This window comes from Narcine bancroftii, chromosome 8 (genome assembly GCF_036971445.1).
Source record: "Narcine bancroftii isolate sNarBan1 chromosome 8, sNarBan1.hap1, whole genome shotgun sequence".
Lineage (NCBI taxonomy): Eukaryota > Metazoa > Chordata > Chondrichthyes > Torpediniformes > Narcinidae > Narcine > Narcine bancroftii.
The window spans coordinates 89219486-89242129 of NC_091476.1; the positions used below are offsets into that span (position 1 = coordinate 89219486).

The 22644-nt window shown below is 43.2% G+C and overlaps 1 protein-coding gene and 1 long non-coding RNA gene across 2 annotated transcripts in view; one reads left to right on the forward strand and one right to left on the reverse strand.

Annotated features, from left to right (window-relative positions):
• Window positions 1–5930: 5930 nt before the first annotated feature.
• Window positions 5931–10393, reverse strand: LOC138741799 (uncharacterized). Its single transcript, XR_011343767.1, has 2 exons — window positions 10088–10393; window positions 5931–8077 (listed from the first exon to the last, which is right to left on the reverse strand). It is a non-coding gene; the product is annotated as an uncharacterized lncRNA (long non-coding RNA).
• Window positions 10394–20974: 10581 nt separating this feature from the next.
• Window positions 20975–22644, forward strand: part of LOC138741012 (protein ITPRID2-like) — a 28329-nt gene continuing 26659 nt past the window's right edge. Inside the window, exon 1 of the mRNA XM_069894449.1 lies at window positions 20975–21156. Within this exon, the coding sequence (XP_069750550.1) occupies window positions 21117–21156 (40 nt within the window). The 5' untranslated portion in view covers window positions 20975–21116. The remainder of the gene's footprint in view (window positions 21157–22644) is intronic.

Genomic DNA, 22644 nt, shown 5'->3' on the forward strand with positions numbered 1-22644 from the left:
AACAAGAAAATTGTGTTATCTACTTTTACACACTGGGTCAATTCATTTCGTCTTCTCATTCTGTCATTTTAGGTGGTGGAGGTCCGCGGTAGGCCCTCTCTGTTGTGTTCCATGTACACTTCCCAAATTTGTTCGAATAATGTGACGTTATTTTTTAAATTATTTGTTATTTTTTCCAATGGAATACATTTATTCATTTCTATGTACCATTGCTATACTCTCAGTCTCTCTTCTGATTTCCAGGTTCACATTATACATTTTTTTGCTACAGCTAAAGCTATCATAATAAATCTTTTTTGTGTTTCATCCAAATTGAGGCCAAGTTCTTTACTTCTTATATTACTTAGAAGAAAGATCTCTGGATTTTTTGGTATGTTACTTTTTGTGATTTTATTTAATACCTGATTTAGATCTTCCCAAAACTTTTCCACTTTCTCACATGCCCAAATTGCATGTACTGTTGTTCCCATTTCCTTCTTACAGCGAAAACATCCATCTGATACTGTTTGGTCCCATTTATTTAACTTTTGGGGCGTGGTGTATAGCCTGTGTAACCAATTATATTGTATCATGCGTAACCTCGTGTTTATTGTATTTCTCATAGTTCTGGAGCATAACTTTTCCCATGTTTCATTCTTTATTTTTATGTTTAGATCTTGTTCCCACTTTTGTTGAAAAGGCACCACATTTTAAGAATGTGTTTGGGGGAGGGTTCTCTCCTTCTGCTCCCCCGCGACTGCCTATACTCTCACAATTTGTCTGAGAGACCACGATGAAGGGCTCAAGCCCACAACATCGGTTATGTCTTTTTTACCTTTGCTACATAAAGGACACTCTTTGACCTGCTGAGTTTTTCCAGCATTGTGTGTTTTTAATTGAGGTGTGCTGGTGGAGGGTAAGGTTATATTTATAAAAATAATTTGGAACACCTTTTTGGGGTAGGGCGTGAGTACTTGGGGGAAATTTGGGGGAGGGGAAACTGAAGGTTGGGGATTCATAAGAAAGAGGATTAAAGTCAGGGGCAGGGGAGCAGTTTCTGGGGAAGGGGTGTCTGGCGAAGAAGGCAAATTTTGCCCAGATAGTCCCACCTCAGACTCGGGAGTAAAGTTTGACCAGAAAGTTTGGGGGAGAAAGCTTGGAAGTAGGTCTGGGAGGAAGGGGGTTCATGTAAATGAGTACTAAACAGGAGAGTCGGCAGATGCTGTGATTGTAGTGTAATAGGCAAAAGTGCTGGAGAAGCTCAGCAGGTCACGCGGCGTCTATAGGAAGCAAAGGGCTAGAAGCAGCATTTCGGGCTTGAGCCCTTTATGGAGAAATGAGCAAAAATGAAGCAGGTGCCTTAATGAAAAGGTGAGGTGGGGGAGAGGAGAAGAGGGAAGAAGAGGCAAGGGGAGGAGCACAGGCCAACAGGTAAGAGACTATTGGTGAATGTGGGTGGGAGGGCAGAAGAGAAAATAGTTGAGTCATTACAGGGGACAGGCAGCTGTGAATGGAGAGGGAAGGGGATTGTGAGCTGGAGGAAAGAGGCCAGAGGGAGAGGGAAAGGAGTGAGGAAACTGAAGAAGTCAACGTTAATGCCATCTGGTTGGAGAGTCCTTGGATGGAATATTAGGTGCTGTTCCTCCAATTTGCTTGTAGTTTTGGCCATACATGAGGCCAATGGCAGAGATGTCAGTGCATGTATGGGTGTGGAATTAAAATAGTTGGCCACTGAGAGGTCCCCATTATTTCAGCGGACAAAACTAATTTGGTCAATGGAACAATCTCCCAGTCTGCGTCCAGTCTCTCCAATGTAGAGGAGGCAACAACAGGAGTACCAGATGCAGTAGATGACCCCTGCAGATGCATGTGAGGTTTTGCTTCACTTGGAAGGACAGTTCGGGTCACGGAACGATGGTGAGGGAGGAGGTCTGGGTGCATTTCCTGCAGTCACAGTTGTCAGTACCAAAGGGTGATTAGTGGGAAGGGATGAGCGGATGAGGGAGTCACAGAGGGAGTGTTCCCTGTTGAAAGCAGAGTGGGGAGGATGTGTCTTGTGGTGGGATCATGTTGTAGGTGGCGCATATTGTGGAGGAGGATGTGTTGGATGCAGAAGCTGAACGGGGTATAAGTGAGGACAAGGGGAATCCTGTGTCATCTGGGGGCAGAGGGGCCCAGGGCAGATGAGTGGGAAATTGTGGCTAGCCTCAGTCTGGTAGACATGTTAATGTCTGAGAGAGGAGAGGGCGTGTATGTTAATGTATGGGAGGAGAAGGGGTGTATGTTAATGTGTGGGAGGGGAGGGGGTGTATGTTAATGTATGGGAGGTGAGAAGGTGTATGTTAATATGTGGGAGGGGAGGAGGTGTATATAAGTGTCTGTGAGGGCAAATAGAACCCTCAACCAACAAACGTGATCGACCACAGATCCAGCAGCTGTAACAGGGCCCTGCGGACAGGGGCTACACTTGTCCTTGGGGTTTAGGGTCTTGTTCCCTCAGCTCCACCTGTCACTTACCTAACTGCATTGCCAAATTCTATATAAGATTGGTATTAAGAGAAAAACAAGGTTAAAATAATAAAAATTAATACAGAGAACATGGAAAAGATACAAGTCAGACAATTTAATTACATTAGAGTAAAATTATAAAGTAAGATAGCAAGTCATAAATTAACCAAGAAAGTCTGCAATTGCTGGGGTTGAGTGGAGTACACAAATGTGTTGGAGAAACTCAGTAGACCATGTGGTATCCATAGGAAGTAATAGGTAACCAATGTTTTCATCAGGATACCTTTGACTTCCGATGGACGCTGTGTGATCTACTGAGTGTTATGAGCCCAGAGGACCCCAAAATCCAGCAGCCATAGATATTCACCAAGACAAATGGTTACTGGAACAAAAGTTGCTTTTAATTATCTTTAAACATGAAAACAGAATCACTATTGATTTACTTAACCTAACACATCTGAATTATTAACTGAATAACAAATCTTTTCTATGTTCAAACAGGACATGATGTTCCGCAACCACTGATTGTGAATCGGTGGGGCAGCATCCTTCCATTTCAGTGAAGTCGCTCACCTCGCCAAAATAGATACTGTGACTCTGAACCAGAGATAAAAAAATAATCATTCCTTCCCATTGTATCGAAGAGGCCACCAAAGGATTTGGTGTTGAATCTATATTGAAAATTTGTGATAAAGTATGGAAAATCTCTCTCCATTACTTTTCTAGACGAGGACAAGTCCAGAGTATATGAATTAATGACATTTCTCCGCTCTCACATCTGTCACACCAGGGAGTCATATCGGAATTAAACCGAGACAATTTAGCCTTAGACAAATGTGCCCTATGTACCACTTTTGATTGTAATAGACAATGTCAAGCACATAACGAAGAGCTATTAACCAATTTAAGGATTGTGTCCCAATCCACATCCAATATACCATATAACTCCGATTATCTGAAATCAGATTCTCTGAAATCATCAATTATCCAAATTTAAAAAAAAATCTCGGATAAATGGGGATATGCAAAACAAATGAGAAATCTTTATTTAGAGCCAAACTGACCGGGTATGTCAGGCCACCGGCAGCAAGGAGGACCTTGGCTTCCGGAGGCAGTGGGGACGTCAGGCTCTTGGCGGTAGCACAGATGTTGGGCTCCAGGCAGCAGCAGGGACCTTGGGCTCCCGGCGGCAGTGCGGACCTTGGTCTGCCAGTGGCAACATTGGGCTCTCGGCGGCAGCGCGGATCTTGGACACCTGGCAGGAGTGAGGACATCAGGCTCTCTGCAGCAGTGTGGACCTTGGGCTCCCAGGAACAAGTGGGAACCTCGGGTTCCCAGCACCAGTGGGGCCTCGGTGGAGAGGTATCGGTGATCGGCGGAGGCCAGCATTTTTGGGTGATAATGAAACATTATTTTAATGCTTAAAAAGCCTTACCTTGTTGTTGTTGTTTAAACACTGTTACAAGTGATTTGCTGTTGTTACTGGGCTGTTTTAAAACAAAAATGACCAGTTCCCTGAAAAAAAATGTTTATCCGACACAGGCCCAGTCTTGACCATTTTGAATAATCGGAAATGTACTCTAGATAAACTTAAATCCTGTTCCCAAGCATTTTTGATTTTAACTAACGAAGCCTGATTTAAACATAACAATTTCTCATAATTAATAGATATAAAACCTTTATGAGAAGGCAGTAAAGTAAAAAGCTCATCTGCAAAATTTGATTCAGATTCTCTAGGGAAATTAGAAAGTTGTGATTCAAGAAAATGCCGGACTTGCAAATTTCTAAAGAATTGGGATTTGGGCAAGTTAAATTTAGTTGTAATCTGTTCAGATAATGCAAAATATCCATCAATGAACCGATCCTTAAAGCTTTGAATATCCTCTCTATACCACACTGAAAAATATCATCATGTAAAGAGGGTTGTAAAAAGTGTTTAGATACGATAGGACTTGAGAGAGAATAATTATGAAATGCAAAATGTTTTCTAAACTGTGCCAAAATTCTCAAAGAATACTTAACAATTGGATTATCTATTAACTTAGTTGTCTGTTAAGTTATATGTGAGGAGTATGATGAAACAGGCACGAGTAATATGTACAAATTGCTGATAATAGCAAGTAGGTTAGCAACATAGACTGTGAGGGGGAATCAGATTTCTCCTGGGAATATATGTTTTGAAGAGGTGATCAAAAAGATTGATGTCTCTTAATGATATGAGCCCAAAATGTCTGAGAATCTCAAATGTAAGTTGATGTATACACCTAATGAATATACTCCCTTTTGGATTTGAGTAAGTAATCATGATTGAGTAGACTGGGACTTTATTCATTGGAGCATAGAAGGTTGAGAGAGGATTTGATAGAGGTATTTAAAATTATGAAGGGAATAGATAGAGTAGATGTGAATAGGCTCTTTCCCCTGAGTGTAGGGGAGATTGGAACGTGGTTCATAAGTTAGGGGTTAGGGGGCAAAACTTTAGGAATAATATAAGAGGATGCTTCTTCACTCAGAGTGGTGGCTGAGTGGAATGATCTTCCGGAAGAGGTAGTTGCAGCAGGGTCAATTCTGTCATTTAAGAGGAGGTTAGATGAGTACATGGATGTGAGGGGGTTGGAGGGTTATGGGCAAGGGAGTGGGTAGATGGAACTAGTGGAGTTTCATGTAAAACGGTGCGGACTAGAAGGGTCGATATAGCCTGTTTCCGTACTGTAACTTGTTATATTGTTATATGAGGGCAATGTTCTAAGAGGGTCATGTGGTTTTGCAAACAGAGAAAGTCAAACAGGCTTTCTCTCTGAGAGAGAGAGAGAGAGAGAGAGAGAGAGAGAGAGAGAGAGAGAGAGAGAGAGAGAGAGAAGAGAGAGAGAGAGAGAGAGAGAGAGAGAGAGAGAGAGAGAGAGAGAGAGAGAGATCAGTTCTGCAGTTTTACAGTCAGTAGCTGCAGCTGGTACTGGAACAGGACAAGCTGGCAAATTTTTACTTTTTAAATTTAGACATACAGCACAGTAACAGGCTATTTTGGCCCATGAGTCCATGCTGCCCAATTTACAATCCATTAACCTACACCCTGGTACGTTTTGTGAACTGCATGGATTTTAGCAAGACCTTTGATAAAATCCCACAGAGTAGGCAAGTTTGACAGATCACATGCAATAAAATGTGAGCTGGCCAATTGGTTTCAAAACCGTGTTGGAGAAGGAATTTGGGGGTAGAAGTGAGCAATTTAACCAAGAAAGTCTGCAGATGCTGGGGTTGAGTGGAGTACACAAATGTGTTGGAGAAACTCAGTAGACCATGTGGTATCCATAGGAAGTAATAGGTAACCAATGTTTTCATCAGGATACCTTTGACTTCCAATGGACGCTGTGTGATCTACTGAGTGTTATGATCCCAGAGGACCCCAAAATCCAGCAGCAATAGATATTCACCAAGACAAATGGTTACTGGAACAAAAGTTGCTTTTAATTATCTTTAAACATGAAAACAGAATCACTATTGACTTACTTAACCTAACTTAACCCCCTTCTGATTCTAAGTGCATGTGTATGCAATGTGTGTGCAAGTTCAGAAAGGTTCTTTGGTTCACAGTCGAGTCTCACTTCTCATTCCTCCAAGTTCCCTGGTTGCAGGCAATTCTTATACTGTGCACAGAATTTAACATGTATAAAGTTCACCAGGCTCTGGTGCTTGAAAGGTAAATAGTTACCACTCAGGAAGGTTCTTGCCAGTTTTCAGAGAGAGATTTGTTGTACTCTGGACACACACAACTGATTCCTTTTTAATCAGCCACTTCAGTGTCTTGCTGAAGAAACTTGCCCCCTCAGGGTTCTCCAGATGATAACCTCTTTCTTTCAGGTTACACAGAGTTCCTTTATGTTTCTCTTATTTAAAATGAAACATTAGGCAGCCAGTCCTCTCCTCTTGCCTGAACCACAAGGGCTTTGACCTGGCAGAACTAAGCAGTCACAACCTGTCTTCCAAATGGGGTTTTCCACAAGCTTGCCAGCTTGTCCTGATCCAGTACCAACTGCTGCTACTAACTGTAAAACTGTAGAACTGATCTCTCTCTCTCTCTCTGTCTCTCTCTCAGAGAGAAAGCCTGTTTGACTCTCTCTGTCTACAAAACCACATGACCCTCTTAGAACAGCAAGTTCCACTCCACACAGCCCATATCTCCTACAAGTTCTTTCATCTGTTGCCTTTTTGTAAACAACAATCCATTAGTGAAGTCTCTTGGGCACCCCAAAAACATATCTATAATCTGTCACACTACCACTTGGGGGATAGATAGTTTGGTGCCTGCTGCCGAGTTGTGTCATGCTCATGGAGAGGGGGGTGGGGGGCGGTGGCTCCTAAACTTTTCCTTGTTATCCAACATACCAGAGATTTTGGTCAGGATTCAACTCCCACTCCCCAATCCTCCACCTTCCCTCCAAACTGTTAGATTTTTAACAGTTCTCCAATTGAATTGGGCGTTAAAAATCTAAATAATTTGGTGGTGGGAAGGTGGAGACCAGTAGAGACCAGGCGCCTACCCTTTACTGAGTAGGCTTCAGCCTAATGGTTAATCCGCCACTGACTTGTCCTGGTATTTCCACTACTTCACCAGAGACTGCGAGACTGACAATGCTTTCTTCAAAGGTAGATGGTTGAACTGCTTACTGTAGTATTTCTATGCACTCCATTGCCTTATCTCTATTTATTTCTGCTAGCTAGTTATTTATCTCTATTTTGCCCTGAACCATATGTTATCACCAAGTTTGTGTATTGCAATAGATAAAATTCCTTGGCCTTTACCTCCATTCATTTCTACTGAATGCTCATTTATCCATAAACAGACTTCCTGCTGCTTTCACTTGTAGATCCAGAAATCTGGTTCCTGTCTATATGAGTTTCAATATTGTCCAGACTCCCTCTCTGTAAAGTTGTGGGTGCCTTTGCTATGTATGAGGTGGTATAATTTACAGTAAAATTGTGAATTTATTTTGGGTTTGTTCACAATTTGTCACAATACATCCCTTTCTCTGATGCTTGCAACACTCATTGAAGGAGCTGGTCTGCAGCGAGTAGCCATTCACATCAAGAAATCTCATCAAGTGGTGTCAAGAATGGAGTGTTCGCTGCTGCTTTAACACCATACGCTGCTGCTATGTTGGTTGCCAGCGATGGTTGAAATTCCTTGGCGTTTTCCACGTCATTGCAATTTTCTAATCCGGGTCCAGCATGGTATGCAATTCTTTCTTCCAGCAGGATATATTTTAAGAATTCATGAAAGTCAGGATTTTAATCCTTTCATGTGACAATGTAGGATTGTTCCTGCTTCTCTGATTCCTTCTGTTGAACTTATCTTCCAAATTCTGTCCTATTTCTATGAGTGAAACATCTTTAGCTTTCTAGAAGATTAGAAGGAATAGAGTAGACCTCAGAGGTCATTTCCTGTCGATGGAAAGCCTCCTCCTATTTCCTTGTGCAGTATTGAATGCCTGTGTCTTCTCCAGGGAGTCATCTCCTTTGGAGTGAAGAATATTTCCATTCTTGATAGTCTTGCTGCAAGGCTTGATTGTGCCAACCCAAGATGCGTTTAAATCTGAATGAAAAGCAAACCAAAATGCAGACGCTGGATGTCTGATTCAAAAATAGAACGTCAGTGGGTCAGGCGGGAAGAACGAAAGACAGAATGCTGGCAGAACTTAATGGGTCAAGCAGCATATCTAACGGCAGTAGGTGCAGCCGCAAGTTTCAGTTCTATTGGAAGGAAAGAGGGATTGCCAAGGTTATAGCTGTATGAGAGGTGTGGGAAAGAGGCTGGTAGGTGATAGGTGGAAACCAGATGGGGGGGATAGAAATGGAGTGGGGGGATATGGAGGGGATGGGAGGAGTGAACAGAGGGAGAAGAAAACCAGGTGGACAGTTGAGTATGTATGGGAGAGGAACATGGGGACTGTGGTGTCTCAAAAATAAGAGATTACAATGTCCCTACTATTGGGCCATACGTTACCCAAGCAAAACATGAAAATATTGCTTTCCAATTTACGTCTGGCAGCTCCACAGCAACAGGGAAGGCTGAGGACAGACAGGAGTAGGGGAGACTGTCAAAATGGCATGCAGCCAGATGCTGCAGACATGTTTTGGACAGAGAACAGGTGCTCTGCAAAATGGTTGCCTAGTCCAATTCAAGTTTACTATCATTTGACTGTACATATACAACCAGATGAAACAGCAGTTCTCTGGATCATGGCGCAAAACATACTGTACATGCACACAATATACAGCACATAATAATCACATATATACATAAAGATATAATTTTAAATAAATAGATTGACATATTTTAGGATGGTTTAATATTCATCAGTCTCACATCCTGTGGGAAGAAGCTATTTCCCCCGCCTGGCAGTCCCTATTTTGATGCTCCTCTACCTCCTTCTTATCATAGTGGGACAGAGATACTGTGTGCTGGATGGAATGGGTCGTCAACAATTCTTTGAGCTGCTGTTGGTTTTACCAGTGTAGGACTAGTGATCAGAAATGTTATCTAGTTCTCGATCCAGAGAATTGACCTGATCTTTTGATTATGTCCAGTTTTTTAATGCTTTTATTTCAAATATTCAATATCCAACCCCTGAGTTTAAATAAAAAGTAGCCTGAGCACTGGTTAATTGCTCTGGTTTGTTATTCAGTCTGGTTTCCTAGTTCGGACCTTATTCGTCTGCCTGATGACTCTGCAGCTGGTGTTATACCTGTGATAGCGGAGTGGCCTCGAAAGTCTGTAATCTATGAAAAACACCCATTAGCCACAATGATATCTCAACAAATTAACCATGCAAGCCAGAATATCAGTGGTTCTGATAAAAGAAATGAACAGATGTTTGGAAAACATAAATGACAGCAGATGAATTGAATATTTGACATCATGCAAATTTCTGAGAAAGTATCTGTCATTTCTGGGACTGGGAGGAGACAGTGTACTGTGTACACATGGAATGTGAGAGGTTACAGCCTCTATTTGAATAACTGAAGTGGCTGCTTCCCAAGCTATGGCTACATTTCAGTCCCACCTTCTTGATCTTCTGTCACCTGGTGAGAGGTGGGTCAGTCAGAGGATCTCTAGGTTGGTTTGGTCCTGGGGGTGGCCAAGTTGGCCATTCATGGGTCTAGACAGCGGCCAGTCGAGGGTTTGGTCCGGACTGACTGAATGCCCATCATCCGGGGTTATGTCTGTGCCCGGTCAATTGGGTGGTCGGTGTCGGGAGAAGAGGAGAATGGGAGGGAGGTCAGGAAGGATCCAAAGGGGAGGGTTGGGGAAGTCAGGCAATGGAGGGAGAGGGTGACAGCACTAAAACTAATCTGCTGATCTAGTAACTGTAAAAGCAGTAACTCTTCAAGGCATCACAGACACATTTATTCATGAGAAGTCCCTAAATGACATTGAGCACAACCTGGCTTCCCTCACCAGCTCACTTACTGAGCTCCTCAATCATTTCTCAGGTACACTTGCCCATATGGAATCCCTTCAACTGACCAGCACCAAATGCAGGTTGTGCAATATGTTGCAGGCTCAACTTCATTCACTCAGTCTCTTGTTAAAAAAAATCACCTGTTTACTTGTTCATGGTCGGTCATTTTACGCATTCCATGACTGCCTGTCATTTCTGTGCCCAGGGATGCGAGAGGTTGGAGCCTCTATTTCAATACCTGAAGGGACAGCTCCTCAGGTTCTGGCTGCATTTCGGACCTGCGCTCCTGATCTTTGGTCTCCCGGTGAGGAGGGGAGTGGGCCCGTTCGAAGGATCTTCTCGGCTGTTTGCTTCTGGGCCTGGCCAAGTTGGCCATTCATGGGTCCAGACAGCAGGCAATCGCAGGTTCGTCCCGGGCTGCCATCTTCCAGGGTCATGTCTGTGCCAGTGTGTCCTTGGAAGTGGAGCATTGTGGTGAACTGTCAGATTCTCATCTATCTGGCTCCGCCCCTTGCTATGACTGTACCCATGGCTCCACCCATTTGATCCTGTATAAAGGCTTCAATGGTGTAACTCCTCCCCTAGAGCCTGGGTCACAGCATGAGATGCACTTCAAGTTTACTGTAAATAAAAAAAGTGTCCTTCTGTAACTCTAGTGTTTTGAGTTATTGATAGTGCATCAATTTCACCCCTTGTTTGATTTATTTTGTCTAGTGGGGTGAAGTGGGGCTGAGATTCTTACAGATTAAGTCTATCCAGTAGCCTGGTCTTTCGTTGCGACCATCAGAGAGTTGGTTGCTGGGCTGTTGCTGGGGCTGCTGTTGAGTCCTGGACCTCCAGCACTGTTAACTTGCTGGATGCATGGCAGCTCGACTGGTGTGACTGGGGCAGGGGCAGGGCTAGGGTGCCATGGTATGTTGTGTGTGTCCATGCGAGGGGAGGGTGCTGTTTGCTGGTTAAACCCCTCAGGGGCCTCTGCACTCGCGAGGTCCTGGATGGTAGGCCACGTATGTATTGAGGGTTCGCATGAAGGAGCTGGACACTTTTGACCAGTGGATCGGTTTTATAGCTTCTCGCATGCTTCCGTAACAGGGCTGGCCCTGGGGACGCCAATCAGATGTGGACTTCCTGGGAAAGGAGAAAATACTTTAGCGAGGGGTAGCATTGGTGGCGGTACATAAAAATGACCTGATTGCTTGGAGCACTTCAGAGAGGACCTCCTGCCAGTGAGAGATTGGATGTCCTCTGAACATAAGGGTGAGGAGGATGGCTTTCCACATAATAGCGTTCTCCCTCTTCACCTGGCCGTTCCCTCAGGGGTTATAACTGGTCGGCTGGTGCAGCTCGTCACTCATGAACAAGGACCCCCAGTCACTGTGGATACATGACGGGTATCTGATCAGGGTGAAAAGGTTGCACAGTGCCCTGATAAACTTGGTAGTGGTCACGTCTGGGCCGGGAATATTCATCAATAACCGTGAGAAATTACATATTGCAGTTGGTATAGGGGTGGGAGTCCTTGAAGTCCATGGTCAGGCGTTCGAAAGGCCATGTGGCCTTTACCAGGTGTGCCCTGTCTGGTTGGTAGAAGTGCGATTTTCACTCCATGCAGACCTGGCATGCAGTGTCCACGGGTATGACAGGGGATTTCCGAGAATGATGGGCACCCATAGGTGCTCAAGTGTGTCTGGATAGTGATGACTGTGTAAGTGAAATGCTGTATTTTAAAAAAAATTAGGGATACAGCCCGGTAACAGGCCCTTCTGGTGCATGCCACCCAAATACACCAATTAACCTAGAACCCCCATACAATTTTGGAAGGAGAGAGGAAACTGGAACACCCAGAGAAACCTATGCAGATCATGGGGAGAACATGCAAAGTCCTTACAGACAGTGCTGGATTTGAACCTAGGTCCCTGGCACTTTAATAGTTTTGCCCTAACTGTGTTGCCTTATTTTAAAGGTCTTTTTCAATGTCAGTGAATTGGTCTGTAATATTGTATTAATGTAATTTCTTGTAATCAAAATTCAAGATTCAAGATTCTAATTTATTGTCATGAAATAAAAAGTGTCGTATTACATGAAATTGCGTTTTGCCTGCTGTAGGGCAGACAGATTCGCCATCAGCAGAAATTGCCTGAGGTGCCTCTTATCGTCAGAGAAAGAGAAGCAAAGGAGAGATTTCCTCCGCACCCACCCCCCCCTCCCCCAGTGGAGCCTCCGCAGCCACACATTAATTAGCAGCCCTGTGGCGATACGACCACTAGCCTACTGCAGCGGGCGATCTCTGTACATGAAGGAAGACCACCTAAGGTCTAACTCCACCTGGCCGGCTGTCAATCAGCCGACCTGAATAGACCCCTAGGGGGCTGACTCCACCTGGCCGGCTGTCAGTCACTCGGGAGCCACCACAGCTAAAACTGGTGTGTACAGACTTTTAGCAGAATAAAGCCTGTAGTACAGTCTCCTTGCTGCTACCACAGCATGTCACAAGCCTGAGCTTCAGATCAGGAACCCTTCAGCACCCTCGACACCCTCTCGCCTCCTGGTTCCGATACTTGGTATCTGTGAGTTTCAAGCCAGTCTCCAGCAGTCCGCAGCCTGGTGCGAGTCTCCCGACAGCTGTCCCCAGCAGCCCACAGCCTCCACGGGTTCTTCGCCTCAAGTTACTGTCAGCCCGCCTCATGTGTGCGTCTTTCAGACACAGAGCCCCTCACTGGTCCTGCTGCCAGGGTCACCGCCCCGTGGGTTGTTTTCTCTGCTTCTCTTTCTCAGACGGGGGGTGGCCTCCCCATTTTCTGCTACCCTGTGCCAGTCCTCCACTTCCCTGGAGTCTTCAACCCTTGGTGGCTGCTGCACCACCATTTTGAGCGCAGAGCCCGCCAACGCGGAAATTTAAATAAAACTACCATCGGCTCCTTTAATGGGCTGTTCAAATCCTGTATGGAGCTGGCAGCAGTCGGACTTGGTGGACGCTGTGTCTCCATTCCATGCTCTCTGTGGGTCTGTACCAGCGGTAGCACTGCCGTTACAGCTGCTCTGGCAGTGCCGCCATTTTTAATCACTGAATAAATCACATTTGTTTAATAAAAGAATCATCATAATGAAATCTGACGACCCCAGAAAACAGAGGGGCTGTTACTTGCTGTTTGGTAGCTGGTTTCCTCCACTGGCTGCAATGGATTATTGCGGCCTGGTTTGGTGAGCCTGATGTGAAATGAACATTGCTCAAGGACTGATTCCACCAGTTACATAGTTGTGTGATTCTGGCATGCAAATTGCAGAGCAGAGAGATTGGCTTTAAGAATAATCACTCATTTTTAATTCTTTAATCAGTGCACGTAGCATCAACAATCCCATGCATTGTCGCCCCATCTCACAGCCAGATGCTTCAATCAAAACTCACATTGCCACTGAACTGCTACTGTAAGAGGAACTCAGTACCATTTTGTCCTTGTCAACAACTGCAGACATTAGTTAACCAACCAAAGCAACAGTTGACCAATGGCAAACAAATTGAGATGTTGGAGAGGGAATGCTGCACTGGCTCATTTCAGGCTTGCAGGAGTACGTGATGAGGGCACACTGAGGCTTTGCTCAGCCAACGTGAGGGCTTTGTGGGGAAGGACCACATAGAACATACAGCACAGTACAGGCCCTTCGACCCTTGATGTTGTGCCAACTCATATGTTCCTTCCTAAAAAAAAGTACTAAACCCTCCCTACCTCGTAACCCTCTATTTTTTTTTCATCCATGAGTCTCTTAAATGCCCCCAGTGTTTCAGCTTCCACATTCCAGGCACCCATAACTCTTTGTGTAAAAAACGTACCCCTGATGTCTCTCCTAAACTTCCCTCCCTTAATTTTGTACAGATGTCCTCTGGTGTTTGCTAAGAAACAGGCACTGGCTGTCCACTCTATCTATGCCTCTCATAATCTTGTAGACCTCTATCAAGTCTCCTCTCATCCTTCTACACTCCAAAGAAGAAAGTCCCATCTCTGCTAACCTTGCCTCATAAGGTTTGTATCCGGATCCAGGCAACATCCTGATAAATCTCCTCTGTGCCCTCTACATAGCTTTCTATGATGTGACCAGAACTGAACACAATACTCTAAGCGTGGTCTTAGACCACAGTTTGGAGGCCTTCTGCTACTGGGCTTTGAGGAGCTGAGACTGAGGGGAACAATGGAGTAGAGAATAACTACATGGGGCCAAACTAGTGGCAATTGCATTATGTAGCAAATCAGAAGATTAATCCACAATGTACAGTAATGGAATTTATATATGGTCTAAGGCAAAAAGACTTTGCACAGTTTTTCTTTGTACAGTTTAATTGTGAATAAAGTTTAATTTTGGAAAAAAACAAAGTGGCAAATTGCTCTTATATGAAACAAATATGTACAAAAATGCAGGAAGTGCGATTAAAATTCTGGAGCATTTATATGTTGCAAAATAAGCCTGTTAGAATTCCACAGGAATGCAAAAATGCTTTTTATAAAATAATGACATTCTTCGATACACATATTTTTGGTGGGTGATAATTATGCAAGGGCTCAGAAGGGTTAATTTGGGGCAATGGCAATTCATAGGTTGAAATGAACATGTGTAGAACTCACATCTTGGTAAATCTGTTCATCTGGTTTGTAATGCGGCCTGGTTTCCTAGTTAGGGCCGTATTGGTCTGGCAGATGAATCCATAGCAGGTGGTAACACAGAAAATAAACCAGTGATAGTGGAGTAGCATTGAAAACCCATAATCTATGAAAAACACCTATTCACCTCAATGCAACAAGCCAAAATATCTGGAAAGCAAAAGAACAGAACAGATGTTTCGAAAGCATGAGTAACTACATGTGAATTTAGTGTCTGTACATATGTGACTTCACGCAAATCTCACTGAAAGTATCCCAGACCAATCTGTTCATGCAAATTACCTCAGACATATCCAGTCACACGTCATCCTTAAAACACCCCAGATCCACCATGATTAAACACCCAAATATGAGCCTAGGAACTAAAAATAAGAGTCACTCATTCACCATCTTTTGTCTGATTCTCCATCCAATAAGATCATGGCTGATCTGTTAGCTCAGAACTACTTCCCTGCTCCATATCCCTCAACCTCTATAAATAGGATAGATGTGATTATATTCTGTAAACTATTGATTGCCTTAACATGCTGGAGAAGGTGCTGAGAAAATTTACGAAGATGTTGCCAGGACTCAAGAGCCTGAGCTATATACAGGGGGAAGTTGAGCAGGCTGGGGCTTTATTCCTGGAGTGCAGGAGGATGAGGGGCAATCCCACCGACAAATTTATGAGAGGAATAGATTGGGTGAATGCACTCTTTTGACCAGTGTTGGGGAATCAGTAACCAGAGGCTAAAGGTGTGTGAGAGAGATTCAGGTTCCTTTTGGTGCACACACAGCACTGGGCGTATGGAACAAGATGCTGGACGAGGTGGTTGTGGCAGGTACTATTGCAATATTTAAGGAATGCTTGGATGGATAAATAGATACGGTAGGTTCAGAGGGATATTGGCCATACGCAGGCAGGTGGGATGATTGTGGGCAGGGCATTTTGGTCAGCATGGGCAAGTTGGGCTGAGGGGCCTGTTTCTATGTTGTGTGACTATGTCTTGGAGAGGCATCTGTAAGTGGTAGCATCTGCAGACTTTTGATGGAAGAGGTAGCAGAAAGGGTGCTGTTGGAATAGTCTTGTTAAATAGCTCACACGGTGTATCCCAGGGAGGGATTGTGGTAAACCACTGTTATACCGTGATTGGCTGCTACTGACTGGACTTGCCTCCTGAGACTGATCCTACCCATAACCCCTTGCATGCCACCCTTTTCCTTTTGCTCTGATCAGTTAAGGAGGTGGATGGTTGTTCGATAGTGTTCCAGTTTTTAGCTATTAAAAGCCTGATTGTTTCACTACTCAACCTTAAGTGAATTATTGAAGGTATGTCAGAGATTGAATACCTAGTGGGCTGTTCTGCTCTGGATGACATCAGGTTATTTTTGAGAGGGTTAAATCTACACTCATCCAGACAAATGGAGAGTGTTCCATTGACCTTCTGACAGGTGTTTTGTAGCTGATGGAATGACTTTGGGGTGACTGAAGGTGAGTCACTCACCACTGGACCCCCCAATTCGGACCTGCTCTTGTAGCCACAGCAATTATATTGCTGCTACAGTGTAACGATAGGGTGCTATCACCAGGAGGAGTTAGAGTGTGCAGCATCTGGGGAATGCTGTTGCATCTTGGGTAGATTCAAGATGAGTTCTGGCATGTGTATGTTCTGTTTTTAGTGCTGGTTGTTTAATTAATAAATCTAGTTGTTTTAAAAAAGAACCCAAGTTTCTTTATTGTAAATAAAAGAAATATCACATGGTACCATGGAAGAAACAGCCAAGAGTTGAAAGAACAGCAAATTCTTCTGCATACAGGAGTGAAAGAGAAAAAAGAAACACATGTAATGAGTAACAGTCGATATCAGCAGACAAAATATAGAGATTTTAAAAATTCCTAACGTTGTAAAATGGACTGGAAATGTTAACCATGAGTGGAGGCTGTTTAAGCAAAGGTTTATGCTTTACCTGCAAGTGTTTGGAATCGATAGCGAACTGGATACACAGAAGATTGCACTGCCACTTACCATGGTGGGACCTCAAGCACTGGAGGTTTTCAACACATTTGTCTTTGCCGAGGTGGAAGACCAGAGCAAATTCGACAAAGTTATCGAGATGTTTGATGAACACTGTTCACCAAAGAAAAATGAAACCTTCAAAGGGAATGTGTTTTACTCAGACACAGCTACAGGGAAAGAGGCTTGATACTTTTTTTTTGACACACTTAAAATTAAAAGCAAGAACATGCAATTTTGGATTGCTGCAAGATTCAATGATCTGTGATCAAATTGTGTTCGGGATTAATGATAAGAAAGTGAGAGAGAAGATGATGCGAGAGACAGAGGTTACCTTAGCTGGAGTTGTGAAGATATCCACACCAGTGAATTAGCTCTGCAGCATGCAAAAAGGTTGAGTGATAGTGTAAAAACCAGTGAAAATGAAGGCATAGTCATAGCCACAGTGTTTGAACACCTACAAAAACAAAAAAACGAGATCAAGGAAACAGCAACGAGAGGGAGAGACATTCAATTGTAAATGATGTGGCACTAAACACGTGCCAAAGCAATGCCCAATTTATGGAAAAGTCTGTAACAAATGCAATGGGCAGAATCACCATGCAAAGCAATGTTTTTCCAAAGGGAAACTGAACAGAAGTAAAAGTGTAAACACCGTAAAATACACTGTACACACTATAGAAGAAACAGCTCTCAATGATACATGGCGGAGCAGGAAGTGAACAGTGTTGAGGAGGATAAATGAACTGTGTCATTGCATACCAATGGGACAAATATTCCTTTCAAGTTAGATACGGGGCAAAGGTTAATTTGATCTCTGACAACAGGGCAATAAAGATAAAGCCATACATTCATGCAAATCCTGTACTGCTCAAAGCCTACAATAGACAGAGCACTGTCACGAAAAGGACATGTAAAGTCAATGTGAAAGTTATAGATAATGAGCATCTCTTCAGGTTTACAGTAGTCACAGATGGACATGAATCATTCCTTGCTGACAAAGCACGTGAAAACTTAGACCTAGTCAAGATGGTGTACCACATTAACAGCGCCAATGTACAGAACAGCATAGAGGAAATATTGGATAAATTTGCAGACATCTTCAAGGGGTTTGGAGTTCTACCATTCACCTATAAGATACAGTTAAAGGAGGGGGCACAGCCAGTAGTACAAGCCCTGAGGCAGGTTCCAGCACCACTAAAAGACAAGCTCAAACAGGAACATGACTGAATAACATCACTAGGGGTCATAAAGAAAGTGGAAGAGCCCAGAGAATGGGTGGGGTTCAATGATGTGTGTCAAAAAGGAGAACGGAGACCTACATGTGTCTATGGACCCAAAAGACTTGAATGTCAATATAAAAAGAGAACATTATCAGATTCCAACCAGGGATGAAATTACAAGTGGCAGGTGCAAAGTTTTTCACTAAATTGGTTGGATCCCAGGGCTTCTGGCAAATAAAACTCCATGAAGATAGCACAAAATACTGTACATTTTATACACCGTTTGGCCGATACACCTGTCTGAGGATGCTTCTTGGAATTTCCTCAGATCCGGAAGTGTTCCACAGGACAATGGAGCACATCATGAAAGGCATAAATGGGGTACGTGGGTAGATGGATGACATGATCCTATGGGGATCCACACAGGAGCAACACAACGAGAGGCTCATCCAAGTGCTACAACACATCCAGAAGTATGGATTAAAGTTAAACAGAGAAAAATGTCAGTTTGGTGTGAAGGAAATCACCTTTCTGGGAGATAAACTGTCAGAGGCAGGTGTGGAGCCAGACAAGAGCAAGGTGAAAGCAATACTAGAGATTCCCAGACTCACTGACAAAAAAAGGTGTATTGAGAGTGCTGGGAATGATAAATTTCATTGGTAAATGCATACTAAATGTGTCTTCCAAAACAATGTACCTGAGGAAGTTGTTACAGGAGAAACGTGAATTCAAGTGGACAGTCAACCACGAGGAAGAATGGGGATAACGGAAAACCATTCTAACTACAGAGCCAGTACTTTTGTTGTTCTTTGATGCATTCAGAAATATGTAAAAATATCTATGGATTCTTCAAAAGATGGAATAGGTGCCGTACTGATTCAGGTGGTGGGAGAAGATTGGAGGCCAGTAGCATATGCATCAAAGACGATGACTATATCTGAATGTCAATATGTGTAGATAGAAAAGGAGTGTCTGAGTCTGGTCTATGGATGTGAGAAATTCTACAGTTATGTGCATGGTCAACCAATATTCATGGCAGAGACAGACCACAAGCCAGTAATAACAATAATCAAGAAAAACCTCAGTGAGATGTCACCGCGAATCCAAAGATTGATGATGAAGCTACATTGTAATGACCTTGAATTGTACACACAAACTTATTGTGTTAGCTGATGGGCTGTCCAGGGCAACAGAGCAGAGTGAAGCACACAATGAGAGTTCCACAGAGACAGATGTGAATCTCAACGTGAACCTGATCACTGAATCTCTTCCCATATCTGACAAGAAATCCAACAGATCACAACTGAAACAAAAAAGGACACTGTCTACAGAAGGCCATCAAGAATTTGAATGAAGAATGGCCTTGGAATGGAAAAAATGCAAGAGGAGGGCCAGAACTGCTGTTTATTGGTCAGGGATAAGTGCTGATGTTGACAGGATGGTTTCAAGCTGTGAGACCTGTTTGGAACATCACGCAAAGCAGATAATAACTGACATACCAGAGGAACAATGGTAGAAAGTTGGGACTGATCTGTTCCACATGGATGGAAAAAATTACTTGGTGGTTATTGATTATCTATTGAACTTTTCAGATATTGCGCTGTTTCTGAGCATGTCTGCTGCCTGTGTGATCCAATATATGAAATCAATCTTTGCAAGACACAGAATGCCTCAAATTGTCTTCAGTGACAATGGACCATGCTACAGTTGTAGAGAATTCCAGGACTTTGTAGAAGAGTATGATTTCCGACATGTAACTTCAAGTCCTCTGCATCCCCAGTCAAATGGTAAAGCAGAGAAAGGAGTTCACATAGTTAAATAGCTGCTCAAGAAAGCACCAGACAGTAGCTCAGATCCATATCTAGCTCTATTGAGTTTACTGAGCTTTGCCACTGGAAAATTGCATGTCACCTGTTAAGCTTCTGATGGGATGTAAACTATGCACCAAACTTCCCTATTCTGCAGGTCCAAAGAAGAACCGAGATGTCGAACAGAAACAAAAACGTCTACAAGGGAGACAAAAGGCAAACTTTGAAAAGTCAGCGAGAAGCTCAGGGCCACAGTGAGATTCAGAGATTCCAACACTTGGGGCAAAAAGAGTTCTCTTCTGGGAGAAGTAAATCCAACAATATCAAAACAGAGAAGGGTCAAATAATGAAGGAGGAATCAAAGGAGCCTGATGAAAATGACAGAGATACTGCAGGAACCAGATAAATGCAGAGTTTCTTTATTGTAATAAAAGAAACATCACAGTACAGTTTAGTTTTCAATGAGTGGTGATTCCTTCCCCCACTGCTTACCCCATCAGGACGTTGATGGTGGAGGAATTGGCAACTGTAAAACCTTTGAATGTCAAGGGTCTATTCAAGCGTACAAACAGTACAGTTTAGTTTTCAATGAGTGGTGATTCCTTCCCCCACTGCTTACCCCATCAGGACGTTTTCAATGAGTGGTGATTCCTTCCCCCACTGCTTACCCCATCAGGACGTTGATGGTGGAAGAATTGGCAACTGTAAAACCTTTGAATGTCAAGGGTCTATTCAAGTGTACACACACCTTGCAGACAGTGCCAGATTGAAACACGGGTCACTGGCACTGTAATAGCATTGCACTAACTACTACATTAACTGTGCTACTTTTAGGGAGTGTTTCAAGATAAGCAGGTAGACTACAAATTGCACTGCAGCAGATTCTGTGAATGTGAGTGGCCTTTTAACCTGCTCAGTTGGATTGCAAACAGCCAAGATGAGCATTGAGAACAACCATCAAGCTTGAACCACAAACACATAAAGTTGCATTTACATAACTAAAGTTGCATTTAGGAGACCATGCTGTAGCTGAAATGCTTCAACACAGCAGTAGCATTCATGAGAGTTAATATCACTGTAATACCACCTGGAAATGGTTGTTTTGTTCCATTCCAGTTAAATTATTATTCTTTGAAATTTGTTTAGCTCTGAAGTAAACAGCAAAAGTGACACTTGTCGGCCAATATCTTGCGGTTCATTAGTTCTCGCTACAATATTTGCAATTCACTTCCGCAACATCAATCGGGCAATATTTGGCAGATATTGAAGCCAATACACTCTTCACAAATACGGATGTTGTGTCAGCTCTGTGTTGAGGCACAGACAGGAAATGGTTCAACAGCAGCGGTTAGACTGTCAAATTCGTTTAGCTTCCTTTTTCCTATTCTGACTCCAGGCCTAAGATGAATTGTAATGAGAGAAAACTGCCTGTGGACGCTGAGATGTCCAGCCTGTCCTGCAGTTGAAGTAAAAGCCTGCTAAAGGAAGCCACATGTCCTCAAGACCACGTCAGAAAGAGGGGCAAGCTACAGGTGAGTGAAGCACTTTGAGTGAATCACAAAGTATTGAAGAATGGTGGGGAGGCCTATATAACTCAAGGAGTTAATTAATTTAAGGTAGTGGATAATTCTTTTGTAATGCAGGGGAAAACCACCCCATTCAGAATATTTTAGGATGCACTCATTATGGATCGATATGACTATCCAGCTGAAACTGCAAATCTATAGGGAGTTGTGTCAATAGACAATAGACAATAGACAATAGGAGCTGGAGTAGGCCCTTCGGCCTGTCGAGCCAGCACCGCCATTTTACAGATCATGGCTGATCACTACCATCAGTACCCCTTTCCAGCCTTATCCCCATAACCCTTAACTCCTTTGCCCACTAGAGTCTTATCTAACTCTCTTTTGAACATAATCAGCGAATCTGTCTCTACCACCCTCTGTGGCAGAGCATTCCACAGATTCACTCTTCTCTGGGTAAAAAAATGTTTTCTCATCTCCATCCTAAAGGGCCTGCTGCAAATATTATAGTTTTTTTTGGCATCTGGATTTTACTGGTAAAGACTGCATTTATTGCCCATTTCCAGTTGCCTTTGAGAGTGTGGTGGGTGAGCAGCATCCTTGAACCATTGCAGTCCTTTTGGTGAAGGGACTCCTGAGGTAGGGAGATCTGGGATGTCGGCACAGCACTGACGAAGGAGAGTGATATAGTTTAGGATCCAAACAATGTGTGGCTCAGAGAGGGATCTGTTCCCATACTGTTGCTGCCTTGCCCCCCCCCCCCCCCAATGCTACTAGAGATAGTGTGCTAGGGAGGTGCTGTTGGAGAAATGTGGGTACGTAACTGTGGGGCATGCATTGTGGCCATGAATACTTTAAAACACCATCCTTTATTCTTTAGTTAAACAGGAAACTCTGCAGATGCTGTGTTTGTAGTGCAATACACAAAAGTGCTGGAGAAACTCCGCAGGTCACACAGTGTGGATGGGTTTCTCCAGCACTTTTATGTATTCCATCTTTTATTCTATGTTCCCTATCTCATTCTTCCTACATTACTTCTGATACCTTTTCATTAAACAGTATCTGCCCGATGCAACAAACAGCCTATATCAGGCTATCACCCTCCTTCTCACACATTACGACCCTGTATGTATTCTACAAATTTGGAAATTGTGAGTGGCACTCAGTACTCAGAAGTCCCTATCTACACTCCATTAAAGATTGTTAGAGATAATCTCACATACTTAGGTGTAAAAATTACTAATCAATTAAAAAAATTATATAAACTCAATTTTTCTCCACTGTTTGAGTATGTGAGATTGTCTTTTTCTCGATTGTCAACTTTATCATTATCTTTGATAGGTCGTATTCATACAAATTAAAATGATAATATTATCTACATTTTTATATTTATTTCAAGCAATTCCAGTTTTCATCTTGAAATCTTTTATATATTGACTCAAAAGTTTCTTCCTTTATTTGGAAGAACAAAAAACCTAGAATTAGTAAATTTCATTT